The following is a 20,017-nucleotide window of genomic DNA, read 5'->3' on the forward strand; positions in this document are numbered from 1 at the left end:
TTTAAACTTAAAGGAAGATGTAGACTGCATAAGAGATACGGACTTTTAGCGTAGATGATATACTAGAAAAGGATTTATAGGATAGATATATAGAATCGGCTGATTGTTGACTTAATACATCAGAGCTGGAGTGCATATATGTAAACGTATTTCAATTTCAAAACAAATTTTCAAATAATAATAATAATAGTTAGAACGTCTTATATGTGTACATTAGCGCCTTCAGTAAAAGATCTATGTCTATTACATATTCATACAAATAAATTACTCTTGTATCTCTGTCAACCCTTTATGATAGCAAACATAGGTGTAATGGTAAAAATAACAAAATTATTCACATATTTATTAGAAAGTATTTATAGTAGTTGTAAAATGTCATTGTCGTATTATATGGGCGCATTATTGCAGTGTTATATATATAAATATATCAATATTAGACACACAATGAAAAGTTTGTGTGAAAAAGTTCAAAATAATTGGGGAGAGAATATTTGAATGGGGTCTAACTCCACATATGCAGGTTTTACAGCTGATTTAAAATTTCTACCAGATAGAAATATGATGACAGCAATAGTAACTCTCAGTTGAAGGAAAAATTTTTTTTATAGAAATTCTAGTGAAAAAAAAGGTTCTTTCACTAATATTATTTTTCTGAATTAATTCTAATATAAAGTCCGTGAAATAGATAATTATTTTTGTGACAGTTGCTTCTTGGTCCTCCACATTTTACTATAAGAGTATATCGTTTACTAAAGTAGTACAAATAGGCATAGCATATCGATTTGTGTTGTATACAACAAAATATTGTGTATAAAAGTTACTATGATAATAATATAATAGGGTATTACGTGCTTTTATGAAATGTTATACTATCTCCAAATGGGGACTCTTATTCTTCTACGAGTATATCCTATTAAGAGGTCTTGAGGTATTAGTGCTAACGAAACTAAATTTGTAATTATTTGGTGGCACTGTGTTTTATATTATATTTGGATAAAATCTAACAAGTTGCTTATGCTTTGCCAAAAGTAAAATATGTAGTTATATATTAATTGTTGATTATTATTATTTTATATTATTGTGTTCAGTGTATTTGTTTAATTAATTTAATACTTACAATGTTTTTATCACTTATGTTTTAGTTTCAAGAATATTAAAAACTGTTGTTTTTAATATTCTCGTAACAAATACGCATACTATCGTTACACTTTGTTATATTAAAGTATATATTGAAATAAGTGCAAAAAGAATACTAAGTATTCGGTTTATTTTTGAAATAAACATATCAGCCATTCCAGGATAATATATTTAGATTTTTGTTAAATAATTTGAACGGATTTATGTTACTTTTATTTTAATTTTATGATTAGATATAAAATTTGATATTCCTAGGTATAGCTTTGTTATCTTGTTTCGGTATTGCAATTTAATAAACTTTAGTCAAAACGAAATTTAGCGAAGAATATTTCTTTAATGGTTTGAAAACATAATTATCATTAAAAAATATCATAAACATTCAGAATTAACATATAAAAAATGAATATAAAGTACTAGTAGGTTACATCCACTCTTCCACACAATACAATAATATTATATCACCTATCTACTCCTCTATAAAAAATTACATCATTCTTTAAGTTTCTCCGTTGTATGTCTATTGACTACGGCGGTTGTCAGGGAAATTTGCTCCTAAAAGAAACTATATTTGTCATTTCAGAACTATCATAATAATAATACTAGTCAAGAATTCAACGCCGATTATCGTTATGATCGTACTTGAAATTGACAATGTGTCCGTATGGACTGAATGTTATATATTAATTTATGCGTTCAGTAAATACTTTTCAAAAACTGGCGCGAACATTGAAAATAAATTTTTTGATTTCCATCTAAAAATACGGACTTGAAATACATGAATTGACGGAAACAATTTAAAAACCTTGTTCCCCAATTGATTGATATTTAGTACAAAAACATCCTAGTAAATAATTAGAACACAAAGAGGCTTCGGATTATTTAAGATAGGTAGGCATATATACAAAGAATTCTAAATATTTTTATTATTATGATTGACGGTACAAATAAATCATTAGATATATGTAATACTATAATAGCCTAACTTAAATTATTAAATAGAATAGTGGTACGGAAACGTGATGTTGGTATTCTAAACTAGATAATAGATTATATATATATATATATATATATATAGAAGTATCGTAGGGCAACAAGCCGCTTCATCGAATCTATACACCAAATTTTAATTTTGTAACCATATATATTTTCATTATATACCAAAGGTTTTACCATAACTTTCCATCAAGTAATGGTCTCACCAAACAGGAATTTTCTTAATAAACTATTGGCCCAATCTTTTATAATTACTTTAGAAGTTTACTTGTCCGTATCTTATATTGATTATACATTTTATGGTAGAGTTTACAAGTGTTCTTCCATTCAGACTCCCCAATAGTGTGCACACTATGTATTTGTTTCTAGTTTTTTTTACACGTCTTCCTACTGTATAATTATCCATTTTATAATGTCTTATAACTATTATCTTGTGACAGACAGTTTTATAATAAAGTATGATGGAAATGTCTGATATTATATTTATTACTTTACATATCCTGTGTACGCACTGTCGTATTTATTAATAAAAAAACAATTAAATTTTGTGTATTATATATAATTTTGTTTATATGTATTCTTCATATAATTCAAAACGTAAAAAACCGTGATAAACGCAATGGGTTCGATTCCCGCTCCGTGCACACATTTGTATTCTTTGGGATCTGTCATTTATACGTCGGAGTGTTTATTTATTTGTGTATATTATATATGTATCAGTTATCTAGTACTCGTACTATGACTTAATTTGAAACTAATTGGCACTGCAAGTTGTGCAGAATTATTTTTCAGGCGTCCATAGGCTACGGTAACCGTTTACCATCAGATGGGCCGTATGCTTGATTGCCACCTTTGTGGTATAAAAAATAAACTTAGTATATTAGAATGTTACCCATGCTATAGAATTTATCTTTCTAATGTGAAAGACATATTGGCTGTTGATGATAAAAATATTTATGAACTTAGAAAACGTATTGTACGATGCATATGAAAAAAAAAATTGTAGATTTATGCTACATATTATTTCTCTACAAGAGTCCTTTCTACGTATTCATTAGGAATAAAAATATATAATGGAATATTAATTCTATAATAATTATCTAGGAGTGCTCTCATTATTGAGTCTCGTAATAAAAATATATAGTAAGACTCTGTAATCAGTACTCTTAAGTAAAAAACATATTGTGATAATACATTTTCTAATATGGTAATGCGAGTACAATGAAAATATTAACGTAGGTCATAAGTTCAAGTCCAATTTGCCATTAAATTAAAAATTTATACAAATTTATTTTTTATAATTTAAATTTTGATTTTTTTTTTTACTATGAAGAATTATAATTAAGACTTTTTTGTATTATAATAAAAATAGTATAGAAATAGTACCTCAGCAACTTTAAATATACAACTTGTCAAAGTTGTTTCAAAATTTAGTCGCTTTATGTAACTGTTCAGTAAAAAACTTAATGATTATAATGGTATAACCATATAATATATACATATATAATAATTATAATATATTTAAAATTTTGATCCATTTTTAGAGCTAAGTGTAGTTTTACCTAAAGCCGCGGCTAATAAACATAAATTAAACGCTATCTTAATAATTTACCTCCATGTACTTATTTAAACCTTAAAATGTAAGTAAATACTGCAATTGCTACGTGAAAGCAGGTAATGACAACCAAACCCCACGAGTTCGTTGAAATAATAAAATAATAATATAACATAATCAATTTAGTAACGGAAATATTTAATAAAACTTTATTTAATTAAAATCACTACAGTAGCAACTTATTGACACAGCAATTTATTATTGTATAGGTATATATGTAGTTGCAATAGATACTTACATTATTAAAACTATATTATTACACCAATTAAGCTATTATAGCAACATAATTGTAAAGGTTAAATTTGATTTGATTGATTATACAATGATTATTAGCTTGCATTAACATTTTTGATGTAAACCAATCTATTCAGATTGTTGAGCAATTTCACGTTTTACGTATATATTAGTTAATATGAAACCGTACATACCAACATGGTTATTTATGCTTATCTATGGATTTGGCAATCAAAATTATTGATGATTAGGTAAATGTCCAACTAATTGTAACATGAAACAAATTATACTTACATTTATAAATTTGTTTTACGAATCTCCTAAAATAACTGTTTGTTCAAGTAAAAAATTGTGTGCTTTTAAGTCAATTGTTTTAGTATTCTGGTTAATAGTAGAAAGATTGATTGATATCTTTAATATAAACTCAGAAATAATTTAAACTAACCACTTCTTAATAAAAAAATGTATCGTGTAAGTTTTTTGAATTAAAATAATTGTTTATATAAATATCTTTCTAAATATACACTTAGATCTATTGAGTATAAAAAATTACATGACTATTTATAATTTCAAATAGCTATGTTCCTTGGAGACTATTCACTAGGCACAGGACTGTATTTTGTCTTAGTATGCCTATTATATGCTTATGATAGTACTATTATCTGGTATATTGACGAATATCGTATACCATATTTCAATAATTATACACAAACCCTTAATGAATTATACAACTAAACCTTCCACAAGAGTCAGTTTATAATAATAATGTTTATTGAACTAATATTTAGTACAGTCTTGACAATATTCTTGCAAAAATAAAATTTCTTTATAGATGAAATCATTATGAAAGGAGAATTTTGTTTTATAGTGTGTGTAGTATATATGTGTGTATATGTATATCTTCCTATGTGATATATAAGCTATTTATATTGGCTAAGTAAAAGATATCCTGTTGGCTTACTAGTGCAAAAGTAGTTTCAATAATGTCTACATAGAAAAGAGTATTAAAATACGCATATAAATTATAATAGTAAAGTTTCATCTCTATAATTCATGGAAGGTCACAGTGGTAACGAATATTTATTAATGGTGTGGTATAAAATCTATGTATGTATACATATTTGTGTGTTGGGTTTGTGTTATCAATGTACTATTTTTGTAATTAAAATACAGATGTTGATTAGAGAATTATATTTCAAAATGGTTGTTTTATTTCAAGTAGATACTCCTGACCCATAGCTTTTAATATAGAATAGGATAATTTATTTATCGAATTAGGTGCTATTTAACGGAAGTTCATTTCCTTATCTAATGGTTTTGTATTATTTTATTTAATTCCGCCACCCGTGCCATAACCAGTAGAGAAGATCAGGTTTCCGCACTGAATATTTGTGGTCTCACACATACTAACGGAATTAAAGAAAATGATAAAAATTCATTAAGTAACGACAAGTTTGGAGACTTAAACAAGAAGTTATACATTGACTATGAATTTAAATTATATTTCTCACTAATCTTTGTGTTACTCGCTCTTTCTTTGTAACTAAACGTAGAGCGGAACAATAATAAAAACAAACTTATTCATTACAAAGCAGGATTGTTTATTCTACAATTTAGAAATATACAACATTATAATGGCTGTGGCCGTTCTAGCAACAGAAATTACAATACGAATATTTCCGTAGTTCCAAGAAGTACAACAATCTGTAGACATAACATGTGCAGCAAACTTAGTGTCACGTGTTATTTTACTAGGTAGCATATTCATGGATTTTCAGGGAGGTACATACGCACCCTTACAAAGTGTAATTAACTTATATTAACTATAGAATTATATATATTTATATAATGCAGAAAACCAGATGTGATCACATAAGTACAACGCGACAATTTGATGAAGAAATTTAGGTGGCGTCCTTCCCTGGCTAACCGTCAGAGATAACTCAAATAAAAAGAATAACTAATTAAAAAACAAATCCATTTACTTTCCTTCCCATTCTGCCGACGTCCATATGGATATAATTAGGTATACTAGTAGGTTCTTTACTTTCAATATCATTCATTGTACGAATTACTATTGGAATTGGTCATAATGACGATGAACAATTTAAGGAAGCATATATTTTAATATTGTATCTTTTATTGAAAATTATTATCGTAAATCGCCTCGCTACACTAGCTTTTACTTGTTACTCTACACAGCTTCAAATGCAGAAGCTAAAAGCAATAACTAAAGCTTTGCACTAAAGGTTTACATATTGTTCTGAAGGTTTGACACATGTGAAGTGCTTTTAACATACAGTGTTAGACACGTTTTGCTAACATGTGCACTCACAATACCCGCTCAGTACAGAGCCGGTCATAGAAAATGGATTTCCCAATATTATGATATAATAACGAACTATATAACGACATTTATGTTCTTGTTGAACCCTCTTCTTCTAGTTTAGCGCGCACAAACGCACAGACAAACAGACTTAAATTAAAAAATCACTGATTTGACGCCTACGTTCATAGATTCAATAATAATAGTTTTTCTCTTATAACATTTCTATCATCTTTAGAAAGCGTTCTATTATATTTTTATTATATGAATCAAAAAGTCAGGAAACCATTTATGAGTGGAAATTATAGTTAATTTAGAGTTACGTACAGAAATAGTTATACGCAGAACATTACAAAATAACGTTGAGGTTCAAAATAAACTATTATTACCTAACTACATTCTAAAATTTTATTTTACTGTACTTATCAATGTAAATGAAACAAACAACATGTTACTGGAGTACTTTTACAATACAACAATGAAAACTGCAGTCAAATGAGTGTATTTTCTAGGGTTTTTCCTTTACTCATGCACAGACAAACAATTTAAAATTGTTATATTATTAACAACGTTGTACCCTACCAATACATGTTCGTTCACATATTTATTATTCAGAGCCTGTACGTAAGCTTATAAAATCGATGCCACGTAAATTAATTTGCTATCTACTGTAAAGTCCTTTCATGCATGTATTTTAACATCACTCGGCATCTAAGTAGGAAAGTACCTATGTAAGTAAACATTTCTTTAAAATTTTATATGAAATATGGAATTTTTTATAGTTTATTTGTATAAGTAGATAATTACTACCGGTCCCTATACAGTGTACGTTCAAATTCTAATTCAAGAAATCCAATATCTTAATCTATAACTTATATGAATACTTACTTTGTATAAAATATGTATAGGCGTAGCAAATTTCATTCAATATGTCCAGTAGTTTTTGCTCGAAAGAGTAACCGATCCTTTCTTCTATCCTTACAAACATTCACGTTTATAAAATCAATAGGGTATTTCCGCTGTAATTTATAAGCTCACTCGCGACTTAGTCTACTGTTTAATATCCAAGTCCAAGTCCGTCCTCGGGACACACTCTATTTTCACGTCAATTTTCATTAAAATCTATTCAGCCGTTTAGTCTTGAAAAGGGTACAATAAAAATAGTTATTATAGACAGGCATATTTTTAATTTACAATATTGGTATCGATTATGTGACTTTAAGTATTTATGCTGTTTGCTATATGCTTGCTAGTTGCTTGTATGCTTTCTGCTTTCAACTCGCTTTAGTTGCAATTCTCAGACCTCTTGATATTATAATTGCAGTGTGGGTTATCTAGGGCAATCCACACTGCACCCTGGATAATCCACACTGCAATCTCTAGTCCCAAGTTAAACGAGTCTGTGGTAGATCCTAAGCAACTGATTGAAATACATTTTTTTTGTAAACACATCTTACTTTTTTCTTTTATTATAAACGCGAAAGTTTGTGTGTATGGATGGATGTTTGTTAGGTACGTTATCGCGCAAAAACTATTTACTGACTGGATTTTGACGAAACTTTTTAATTATACATCAGAACAACACATAGGCTATAAATTTGACACAAGTGTAGTATATAGATAACATACAGACTAACACCACCCATACCTAGTACTCACAAATACAAATGTTTGCAGCGTGCAACGAATCGAACTCGCAACCATCGAGGGGAACCCAGAACCACGCGGTTCCTCCTGGAAACCATCATGTTAAATTCCTAGTGAATTAGCCATGATAGACTAACTGACCTGACCTGATACTCATCTTATCATCCTCCGCTAGTTCCCCGCCAGTGTATACCGTAAGCACAAGCGAGTATATCAATCCATTATTAATACCTTAAAAAAATAAGCGATCATCAGAAGTAAGGCTGTTTGCTCAAATTACACCACGAAGGCCGTTATAATAACATCACCTTGGCCACCTAGAAATTATTACACATTAAAATTTAAAATCGGAATTACTGTATGTCAAATGTGCCATTAGACAAAAGAAGCTCAAAGAACTGTTTATTCGTGTCTAGTAATAGCGAAACTGTGAATTGAATTGAGAATTTGTTTCTTCAAAATGAGTGAACAACTAAAAACTGTTTCTGCTGTGAACAAGTTGTATATAGGCAATCTTCCAATTGAGATTGATGAAGCAGATGTTAGGCAGCTGTTTGCTGAGCAAAACCTCACGGTCGCAGAAATTTCGGTAAAAAGAGGTGGCTACGCGTTTGTCGATTTTCCGGACCAGTCCGCTGCTGACAGAGCTATCGACAAACTACATGGTATGTAAATTTAAATATATTTGTATTCTTTCAATACAAAGTATAACCACGACAAAAACTATTAGTTATAAATCCCCTTCTTTCAAGAAATAATGATCTACCTATTCGCCCTTGCTCGCTCGCTAACAAGGTTCTTATTTTTTAATAAAATTGTCTGATATGGAGATGCAATAAACAGTAAGCTTGTTATTGTATCGGGGTATTAAAAAATCAATAAAATGCCAGTGACACTCGCATACCGAGGGTTCCGCCTTCCGAGTAAATATGACTACATAAATGATTAGAATTTACTTATTTTATTTTGTTATAGAAAAACAGTCGTATGTCTGTAATATTATGTTATCTGTGGTAATATCAAATTTAGGTAGACAGCCATCCCTTTACTAGGTACAGAACTGCTAAATCAATCAATAAATGTTATAGGTACAACTTCAGGTAACCAATTTAGAATACCAAACCGAACGTCACTATTCTCAGGTGAACAGACTTAAAAGTTCTGTTCTGCCTGTCTTTATTACCCACGAGCTATTTGAATAAAAGTTTCTAACTTCAAGATGCCCTAGTTCTATTCAAATTTTCATCCATTTATTCTCGGCTCGGGGGGATAAAGAAGAGCAAAACGTCAAAGTAATATATTTTTATTTGACATGTAAAATCTAAATATAAAATGTAAATTCATATAACATTTAGTCTAACTTCCTCTGGAATGGAAATAATAGGTATGTACTAGGTGTATAATTATGTTAGAGAGTTGAAGGATGCACTAGTTAGCCTCTCCCCGGACGACTATATTACTCTAGAATAAGTTAGGTCGGTGACTAAGAAGATTTCTATTGAAACAAAGATTAATTAGTAAACTTGGAACGAGACGTCGCTCGGTCTTAACGGATTTTGTTCCACTGGGAAAACTGTTCAATACTATGATGAATTTATTTTACATTCTGTAGAAGACACAGATTTAGGTAGTAAGTTGTATGGTTGCTATATAATAATTGCTCAATCTGAACAATTTGCTAATGTATAATTAAAATAAGGTTAATGACTTAAGAATGTCTTTTACATTGTTACATTTATTACAATAATGCAGTATCAGCTGTATACTGGGTTCATGCGTTCATGAGCCTAGATTATTTAGTTTTAAAGTATGCGTACCTGATCAAAAGCTGTTTCGCAATCATATGCACATGGTAATGAAATTTTATAGGTAGGTATATCTTACGTTTACTACCCAAAGACATTTCAATTATAAAACATTTTATTTAATTTGCAATGTTTGCATGTTTGTCCGGGTCAAATCATGAACTGAATTTTAAAGCAGTTATCCTCAACAGATTGAGCTGTGATTTTACATACACATTTACTTGAGAGATAATGCTTGGTTAGAGGAGTGATGTCATTCTAAATCGAAAATGGTGAATAGTTCAAGATGAGCAGCAGGTTTTTAATGCACTATCCTGATATGAACGTTAAATGAAAGATTTACAGAGAATACAAAAAATACTTGCTAGTATTGAAAGTAAAGTGACTATATTTTTTGTATTCTCTGTAAATCTTTCACCCTTTGCACGGGCATGAATATTTTTTGCCACCTTTTTCATGCTACTCCGCTTCTATTGATGTTAGCCTGTAGCACTCGGGGATACATAATTTACCTTTCTAACAGTGAAGGAATTTTTAGAATTTGATTAGTAGAACCGGAGATTATTATACCGAATTTTACCTCTTTCTAACATTAATACCTATATGTAGCTTAGGTGGCTTAATTATTACTAGATTAAAAGTCTTGTCTTTTTGTTATATTTTTATTTAAAATAGCTTTAATCCAATGTAATAAAGAACTGAATATTATTAATTGTTTTTTCTAGGTTACTCATATTGTGGTATTCCTCTGGTCGTCGAACCTTCGGTTGCAAATAAGAAGATGTAAGTGCAATATATTTGTTCTCCTCCACAAAGCGTCAATCTTCATTCATATTCAATCGTAACGGTAGGCATATAATGGATTCAACACGGGCACGGGCATCGTTCAATATTAACACATAAACGAGGACTACGCGTGTTTACCTCCTTTGGCATTAATCGCCTATTGTCTGCGGCAAAACATTGTTTATGAAATAACATGACAGATTCTGGATTGGTCCTTTGTCACTCATATGTATTATATATGGTAGATTGCTCAGTCACAGTACGGATTTTTTCAGAGTGGATGATGGTGAAATAGATTGTTAGTAGCGGCGCTCTCAAGCCAAAGGTATCAGTCAGGTAGGAGTTGGCCTTCAGCCGCTCTATAAGTTCGCGTTTTGAGCGCCATCTGCACTAGCACCCTATCGTTCGGTGAAACTGTAAACGACAGCTGCGGACAGTAGCATTAGAAATAAAAGTATAATTTTTAGAATATAAATTAGTAATATTATACTACCTGTGCCTGCGGTTTCACCCGCGTGAAATTGGTAGCCTATATGTTAGTCTGATCATATTACTGTAAGTTTCATAAATCTGTTCTGTAATTTTTGCGTGAAAGAGTAACAAATATCCATCCATACTCACGAACTTTTATAGTATTAATAAGATTAGCATTGAATATTTTCTGTCAGTACCACTGCCCAACAATTTACTTACATGAATCAAACCAAAAATCATTTATTCATGTAGGACATTTTAGCCGCTCAAGTTTTTTGTATTAATATTTTTCTCTACCGTCCAGTTCAATATATAGATTCAATTTAGAAGAACTGGCAAGAAACTCCGCTGAAATTCCTTTCTTTTAAGCCAATTTGTTTACATTGCTTACTCATATAGATGTATATGTCTAACTTTAAATTAAAATCCCATGCAGGAATAAATTACATTTATTGTTTAGTGAGTAGAATGGGCTTTGCTCAATAATGATTTAACCGATTTTTTTTATTTATCTTATCGATCATAATTATTTCTTATTCAATTCGATGATGAGCGAACTGCTCTAATTTTCTTTACGTAATTGCAATGAAGCTCACGACCCACCTGATGGTAAGTGGTAACCATCGTCTACATACATGGACATCACTGTACAGGCTTGGTTATCATTCCATAATGCTATTTAATTCACAAACAAGCTGACGGCTCACTCGGTGGGAAGCAGTAGCCGTCGCCCGTGTTTGTGTACATACAGCAATATAACGTTATTATGTGATACTCGTGTAGCCACTCATGCGATGCCATTTCAGAGGACAGATATTTCATGCTATCCTGTAATTTAATTACCTAATCTGACAACCCTACCTAATCTGGAATTCCTACAACCGAAACACGATTTACAAAGAGCCGATTGGCAGCTGTAATAGGTGAGAATGGATACTGACAACTTTACAAAGTCACTTCCTACACTGATTCCATTGTCATCCATTAAATATATATATTATATGTTGTATATGGATAATGTTTGTATATAAACTAGTAGTTTTTTTTACATCAACTACTTACTATGCCATTTTTTTGCAACATAATTACATATTATAATAAAGTAGAATAGAAAATCCTATATTAACATATACTTATTTAAGCATTTTTGAATAATTATTTCTTAATCTACCGCTGGTTATTAATTAAATTCAACACAAGAAGAACATGAAATAAACTAAATAGCGTTTTGCTCTTTTAAATAATTTTACATTTTAAGTCGAAAATTGTGAATATAAACTGCCACTAATTCATTAGTTAAAAAAAAAAATAACTATATATATAGTATAGTATAGTATAGTTAATTTTTTAGTGAAGTTAATCACTTCAGCAGAGCAGACTAGTTCCTACAAGCAGCACTCGTTCACGAGTATGTAACGAGATTGTAGTTAAATATTGTAATAAAAAGTAAATGATTGTTTCAGTGTCAATATCCCGAGTCTGCAGAGCGCGAGCACCACACAACTGAAGGAGACCAGTAGTGACTCCCCCACGGGAGGGTGGAGGTAAGTTAATACATGTAACATTATAAAACTGTTAGTGAAAGAATAACGTAGCCAACATTGGTTGGTAGCTAAGCTAATATGCTACTAAGGACAATGTTGAATACGTTATGCGACTTGTTGGGCTCAGGGGAGGCAGTTCATGTCCCGTTTGACTATTTATTTGTACAGCAATGGTGCCGAAGTAAGTACGAGTTCCGCGTGTTTCGCTGCCACTTGTTGAGTTTGAATGGTTCAAGGAATGTCAGTGGTACGACTACAATGGCGCGACTTTCACTAAGTAATTTTAATCAATGAATGCTAAAACTAAGATTTTATTCTAACGCTTTCGATTTTTTTTTGTTGGTTGACTTTTCGTATAACATTCGTATTGTATATAGATTTTACTGTGTCAAAACTCTTGAATACAGTAAGAAAAACCGTGATTATATTTGAAGAGTATTAAACTTAGTTATTGAATTGTTTTGTTCTATCCTGTAAAACACAGATTTTATGGTGTTTACTCAAATTATCATAATGTATTAAAATTATATATTTCTATAATTATAATACATTTTAATTATAGAGCTTTTATTGACAATAGGTTTTAAATATTTAAATAACCTCCATAGTAGGTAGCAGTACTCGATTGCACGATTCGATTAATATTGAAATTTAGTTTTGTTTAAGTAATAGCACGAGTGTAGGTAGTTATCGGGTCTACTGTGAGGGGTATTGAAAAGTTTATCTTGGGTGGTTGGTGGTTGGTGGCACATAGGTGCGGTTTGATTGCGTCAAGCGCGCTGCACCTATGCGCATACATACATACTAGGTAAAATCATTACTCGGTCCGATTATTCCTACGATATTAGCTCCTATGAAATAAAGTGTAAGGGTCTTTGTCAAGATGCCGGCACGAATTAAGGGTACAGAATATGTAATAGTTGTACGAAGGGGTAGATATGAATTGACGCTCTTATCTAGTACCCAATCGGCGATCTTTAAAGACCGGTCTTTGAACACTGTACCGTTCAATTTGCGCGCCAAATGCTTTTATGCGTCGAGCAGAATTCCAAAGGGGTAACTTTATAAGCTATAATGGTGCTGCGTGCATTTTTATTTATTTATTATCAAAATAATTACGTACTCTATATACCAGGCTGACAAAGACCTTTAATCATGTGGAAATTGGAAATTTGTTTGTTCGGGTCTATTGTGGAATGGGTATTTGGGCGGACTAGTACCTAATTTGGCGGGAATGATGCCTATATCGTACACATTGTAGGGTGGGAGGCTCTGGAAGGAGGCGCGGGGATTTAGTGGAGTGCCTTGGGCACGTGGCGTACGGGTGAGAGCGCGTAGGTGGCGCGCCCACGTGGCCCGATCAATAAGGGATCATGGCGCAGGCGCTTTGAGGCCATCTGTCGCGTCACCGACCGCCTGGCCGCCATTCAGCCACCGCACAGGACTGCTCCCTCTAATAATCTACCCGGCCGCCAGCTAACGTTATGACACACACTACGCCGTTACATTACCCGCTTGTAGTAACTGAAAAGAATACAAACCAGGCACAATTTATTGCAACTAATTTTAAATCTTTTTACAAATTTGAGAAAACATACGTACTTAAATCTTTTTCGGAGTAGGTATTGCAAACACAATAGCTAGGATGAACGACTATAATATAATAGATAGGGCTAATGACTACTAGTAAACTGCTTTTGATAATCCAACAACCCACTTTTATTTTTAACAACATAACAAGGTTTATGTTCGCAAATACGGCGAGTAATTTTTTGACGTTTTCTAAGTATCGGTAGTTCATCTCTTCCTACTAATTGCCACATCTGATTCATAAAGTTGCTCTCGGTTCTTATTCTTACATATTACCCTTGCACGTCTTCACGTACTCATGTCTAGGAGAGGTAGAATCAATTGTTAATAACTACGACAGATACACCTTCGCGCGGTTCTCTCTGGAAAACTTCGTAATTACTTGTGAATACTACCCTCACTTACCTCATGGTGATTCTATTTTCCTCCACTTATGCCCCGCCAGAGTATACCGGTCGTAGCTATGCCCGCCATTTTATTATTACTCATTAAACAAATCCCTATGTAATCTATGTGGTACTTATTCTGTCCATTAGTCTCACTAAACCTTTGTCCAATATATTCGATCGATTCTTTGTCCGATGTTTTCTTCCCTAAAATAGAGGGATGATTTGAAAGGCAGAAGGGCCCAAATTTAGGTGAAAAAATAAAACAATAAAATATATATTTCTATGTGTGTCATACAAAAATGAAAAATCTCAATTTTTAATTTCCCATTATTTTGATCTATCTGTTCTAGTTATCTACGTTGTTTGTAACCTTGTTATATATCATATATATATATATATAACCTTGTTATATATAAATTTCACGCGGACGAAGTCTCGGGTTTATAATTTTATATACTAGCTATACCCGTGACTTCGTCCGCGTGAATTTTTTTTTTAAATAAAGGTAGCTTAAGTTCTTCTTCTTACACGCACTACCTGCCAAAAAGTCCCGTCAAAATCAGTTTAGCCATTTCGGAGATTAGCCGGAACAGACAGACAAAAATTGTAAAAAAATGTTATTTTGGTCTATGTACCGTAGTTATATTCATATGCATGTAGTAAAAATTTATTTCAATATTATAAACATGCACTGCAATTTTATTTATATGTATAAATGTATAGATTATTAAATAAATATCAAATTTATGTAATTAGGTGTAGTCACTACGTTAAGTTAATACATATTACATGTGTACTTACCTGTATGTTATATTGTGTGTTTATGATATACGAACGTTCATCTACTACACTAATAAATCGTAAATAAACTGGATCAACAAAGATTGTAAAAAATACAACTACATTATTGGGATTGATCGAATGTGACGGCCCTGTACAGGTGATCATCACATGTCTGTCATATCAATTTAATTATTTTTCTGATGAGGGGTAGACGCGAAATTACCGCCAATTCGGAAAATAAGTGATGTAAGATCAGGGGAAGACATACAAAGTTACAACTTGGATACCCAGGGCGGCACCTATTTCCAACAAAGTATTCAAGTATAAGTTTTAAGTAAAAAAAAAAAATTGTAAATATACGGACTGTAATATAAAAAATACTGAAATATTTTATAAAATACTTATATTACCTTTCCAATCGCTATCATCTATACATATAAATAAAATTGGAGTGTCTGTTTGTAATTTTGAAATATTTTTCCTACATGAATATAAACACGGGATACACCAAAATAACATTTGTTACAATTTTTGTCTGTCTGTCTGCTTGTTCCGGCTAATCTCTGAAATGGCTGAACCGATGTTGACGGGATTTTTGGCAGGTAGTTCATAAAATAAGGAATATTAAATATAATATTACTATTTTTTTTCTAAAATAAAAGTAGCCTAACTTTTACTTTAGAAAAAAATAGAAAAAAGTTAAATTCGCGGTAACAGCTAGTATATACATATAATTTATATAATCTTAATAATATTGTATGAATGGATAGGGTAGGATGGATGTTTATTACTTGTTCACGCAAAAAATCCATTCAATAGTACGGATTTTGATGAAACTTTACAGTAACAGTGTACAGCTCATACATCAAAATAACATGTAGGCTATAAATTTCACGCGGTGAAGCTGCGGGTACAGCTAGTTAATAAATATTTTATAAACGTACACTAATATAATATAATTTGTATATCAGAAGGCGACTGAAGGGTGATCCATTCCAATAGCTTTTTTATTTTTTGATTAATTTTGTATAATCTGATTGTATTTCATTATTTTTATACAGTTATGTTTGTTCTAAAGCGTACGGACATTTTTGCACTAATATTTATATACTAGCTATGCCCGCGGCTTCACCCGTTTGTAATTTTTAGCCTATATGTTAGGAGAATAAAAAAGTTATTCTGATTAAATTAATTAATTTAATTAGGCCACAAAACTGTAAAGGTCCATCAAAATACGTTCAGTAGTTTCTGCGTGAAAGGGTAACAAATATCCGTCCATACTCACAAACTTTGGCATTTATAATATTAATAAGATGTGTCCGGGAACACAGCAAGTGTATTATTACAAATTTCCGTAGACAGTTTTATAAATATTTAAAAAGTTCTTGTCTTTGTCTTTAAGCCATAGTCGCTCTGCTCTACTCACGGTTACAAAGTAGACAGATACGGATACCGTACTATCTGTTACATGAAGGGTGGAATATTTTTACTTAAGTGATTCTAATCGTAGTCCGCCTAACGGACTCTTATATTATATATCTCAATGATGTTATAAACGCGAAAGTTTGTAAGTATGGATGTTTGTTACTTTTTCACGCAAAATCTACTGAACGGATTTTAATTAAACTCTACAGTAATGCTATATTACTTAAGCATCATAATAACACTTAGGGTATATTTTTTATTGAAATTTATATATTGTAACGCGGGTGAAACTGCGGGCACAGCTAGTAGAGAATATTTCCTTGTAGAATATCTTCGTTCGATAAAAAAAGTCAACCTGTATAAATTATAATTTCTTTTCAAATTAGTACCATGTCAGGTCGACTTCAAAGCGATTCTTATATTATTTCTTAAATCTACAACATAATTATTTAATAATTCATACATTTCCTGACTTAGACAAAAATTATTTGAAGATTTCTAAAAGATATTTAATAATTTGTGACTTATGTCAATCAAGTATGTCTATATTATTTCATCACAAAAGCTAAGCCCCATTTTTAATTTCCATGAGCCCACCCTTGCATTTAGAGGGCATCACCGCCGCCATCTTGTAATAATAGCAATCAGTAGGTATATTATTATTGCGGATTTGTAGGGTTATGTCAACCAGGTTATCACATGAGAACATTTGTTTTAATCTAGAATATTCTCAACCATTCCGTACTGCACAATTGTGTACTACAAGATTGTTCAAGTTGAAATCTATATAATATTAATGATACTCTACGACCCAAGCCTACTTCGGTTGTTGTATGCTTTTTCAATTCAATCCATGCATCTTTAGCGATTTTACTATGCCGTAAATGAGTTTTAGCTTGGCCATAAGACCCTAACTTTATAAAAAGTTAATTTTCGACAATCCTTTACGAATTTTTTTTATTCTATTTTATTACCTTCAGGGTTTCCAACTATTTTCTTCCAGAGATTATTGTGTAATACACAATTACAATTTTCCATGAGGAGTGTCGCTCTCTTGCTCTATTACAAAGATAAATTGTATTACTTAGGATAACAACAAATTCATTGCCTTGTACCCACCTCACCTGTATTAATTGACCGTGACCCTCACCACTATTAATTTTTACTGCTATTGTCTAAGTGTACTTAAACCATATAATAATTATTATTTGTTAGATCATTGTGCTGATTACGTGCTAGAACAAATCGTGCGTAGAAAATAAAAAAAAAGCAACTTTTTAAAGCGATACTATTATTTTTCAAATTAGCACGTACTACAAAACTCAATTGTTGACTATCAACAATTGAGTTTTGTAGTACGTGCTAATTTGCCTTGCCCTAATTACGTTGCGTACTGTCGTAGGATATTAGGTTATTTATTAATGTAACAGGTCTGGTACCATATATTTGATTATATGCGAAGGGTGCCTATTAGCCAAATGCTAGTAATAGTGTAGGTACTTTACCTACAAGCGAAGTAGAGAATAAACTTTTCGAGCTCATCGAAATTATCACTGTGATATTTTTACTTTTTTTACGAATATATACGTGTTATATCTATGCGTTAGCTCTAGAATCATGGGTCCCTTTTTTTAAATATAAAAATTATAACAACTTAAATACCATTATTAGAAAAAAATAGTTTCAATTTTTTTTTGCGTTGTGGCCCTTTGACATTTAATCAGCGATATGTATATGTGAGTGACAGGCAGAAAACAAATAGCAACAGAATAATAGTGAAATGCGCTCCACTGCATGTGTATAGGTATGTATTATATATATATATATATATATATAAATTTATTCCCTACATTTTACACACAAGTCCCATTTTTCAAATAGCTATTAATACAAAGGGTAAACATGTAAAATGTACACAATAATAAGTCACTCCAGTCTCTACAATGCAGGCCTGCGAGCCTAGTGTAGAACTACAGTAAATTAAAATGTAAATGTGTATCATGAATAAATATTATTATTCCTAACTTCAAAAAAAAAATCTCATCTCCCCTCTTAAAGAGAGGAGATGGCAACTCACCCCCGGCAGAAGCACAATCGGCCGGGGTTCAGGGCCCCAGGGAGAGAAACCGGCGTAAATTGCGGGCAGAATCTAAGAGCACTGCTTTCTGCATCTTTCCCGGGAGTGAGCCGCCTTGGAGTCCCAACCGTCTGAGATGTTGCTGCAGACTGGTTGGGATAAGACCATTCACCGATATAACGATTGGAATGATTTTTTTTATTATTATTATTATATATACCGAGCAACGCTGATATAAATCGGAAGGGAACATATATATATAAATATGCATTACTAGCTGACCCGCGCAACTAAAATATATACGTCGGCATCACACTTACTTGACATTTATCATTATATTTCAATTTACCATTTACATATCATTCTTATCATAGTCCGGGTTGTTATTCTGATGTATAATCTATATCACTAAGTAAAGTTTCATCAAAATCCATTTCGTACTTCTTATGTGAAACCGTAACAAATATCTATTCATCCATACTCACGAACTTTCGCGTTTATAATATTACTATGATATCGACAAAGTTCATTTACTGGTATATGTTATTTGCTTTAACAAGATGCGTACGTAATGTTGAGGTAAATAAAACAACAGTGCAACCTCAATATAACAAATTTTGAACTAATCTAACTTTAGTATAATAAATCCGATTTTATAGTAGAAATAGTTATATATATATTTTAAATATAAAAAGGTTGTTCACAAAAAAAGTTCGCAATGTGTAGGTATATATTTAGACTTATTATTTGAAGTATGAATGCAAAATATATGTGCCTGACATAGCTATATTCTTCAAATAGAATTTTTTGTCATTAAAAAAAATCTTATTTACTTTCTTGTGCACGAGTGTTAACTTTTACTTTGTTAAAGCAAATTAATCTCAAGCCTTTGTTACAATTATTAAGATACCTATTTATTTAAAGTATATGAAATATTTAATTTTAATATTCGTAATTGTTATTTTACGTCTACCTGGCGGAAAGTGCATATAATATGTTAGTATAATAACACCACGAATCTCAGGTTGTCAAGTAATGCCAGTTCTACCTTTTATGATTTACCATTTTATGGAGTTCCAAAGTAATCTGTGCTTCTTTTAATAAATTGTTACGTAAACTCTAACCTTGAACCCTGAATTTCCCTGCTATATCTAAAAACCAAAAATAGGTGAGGCAGAAGTAGCCGATGTAA

At 31.4% G+C, this 20,017-nt stretch overlaps 1 protein-coding gene across 2 annotated transcripts in view; it reads left to right on the plus strand.

Moving 5' to 3' along the window:
- Positions 1-8,362: 8,362 nt before the first annotated feature.
- LOC131855113 (insulin-like growth factor 2 mRNA-binding protein 1) overlaps positions 8,363-20,017 on the plus strand; it is a 78,281-nt gene continuing 66,626 nt past the window's right edge. Inside the window, exons 1-3 of one of the 2 annotated variants that reach the window (XR_009358094.1) lie at positions 8,363-8,617; positions 10,483-10,540; positions 12,481-12,561. Coding sequence is in view for 1 of the 2 variants with exons in the window: in XM_059206343.1 (XP_059062326.1) it covers positions 8,413-8,617; positions 10,483-10,540; positions 12,481-12,561 (344 nt within the window). In the remaining variant the exon portion in view is untranslated. The remainder of the gene's footprint in view (positions 8,618-10,482; positions 10,541-12,480; positions 12,562-20,017) is intronic. The other variant, XM_059206343.1, reaches the window with a different exon arrangement.

Source organism: Achroia grisella, unplaced genomic scaffold, assembly GCF_030625045.1.
Source record: "Achroia grisella isolate CSIRO2021 unplaced genomic scaffold, CSIRO_AGI_Agris_v1 utg1304, whole genome shotgun sequence".
In the NCBI taxonomy this organism is placed as follows: Eukaryota; Metazoa; Arthropoda; class Insecta; order Lepidoptera; family Pyralidae; genus Achroia; species Achroia grisella.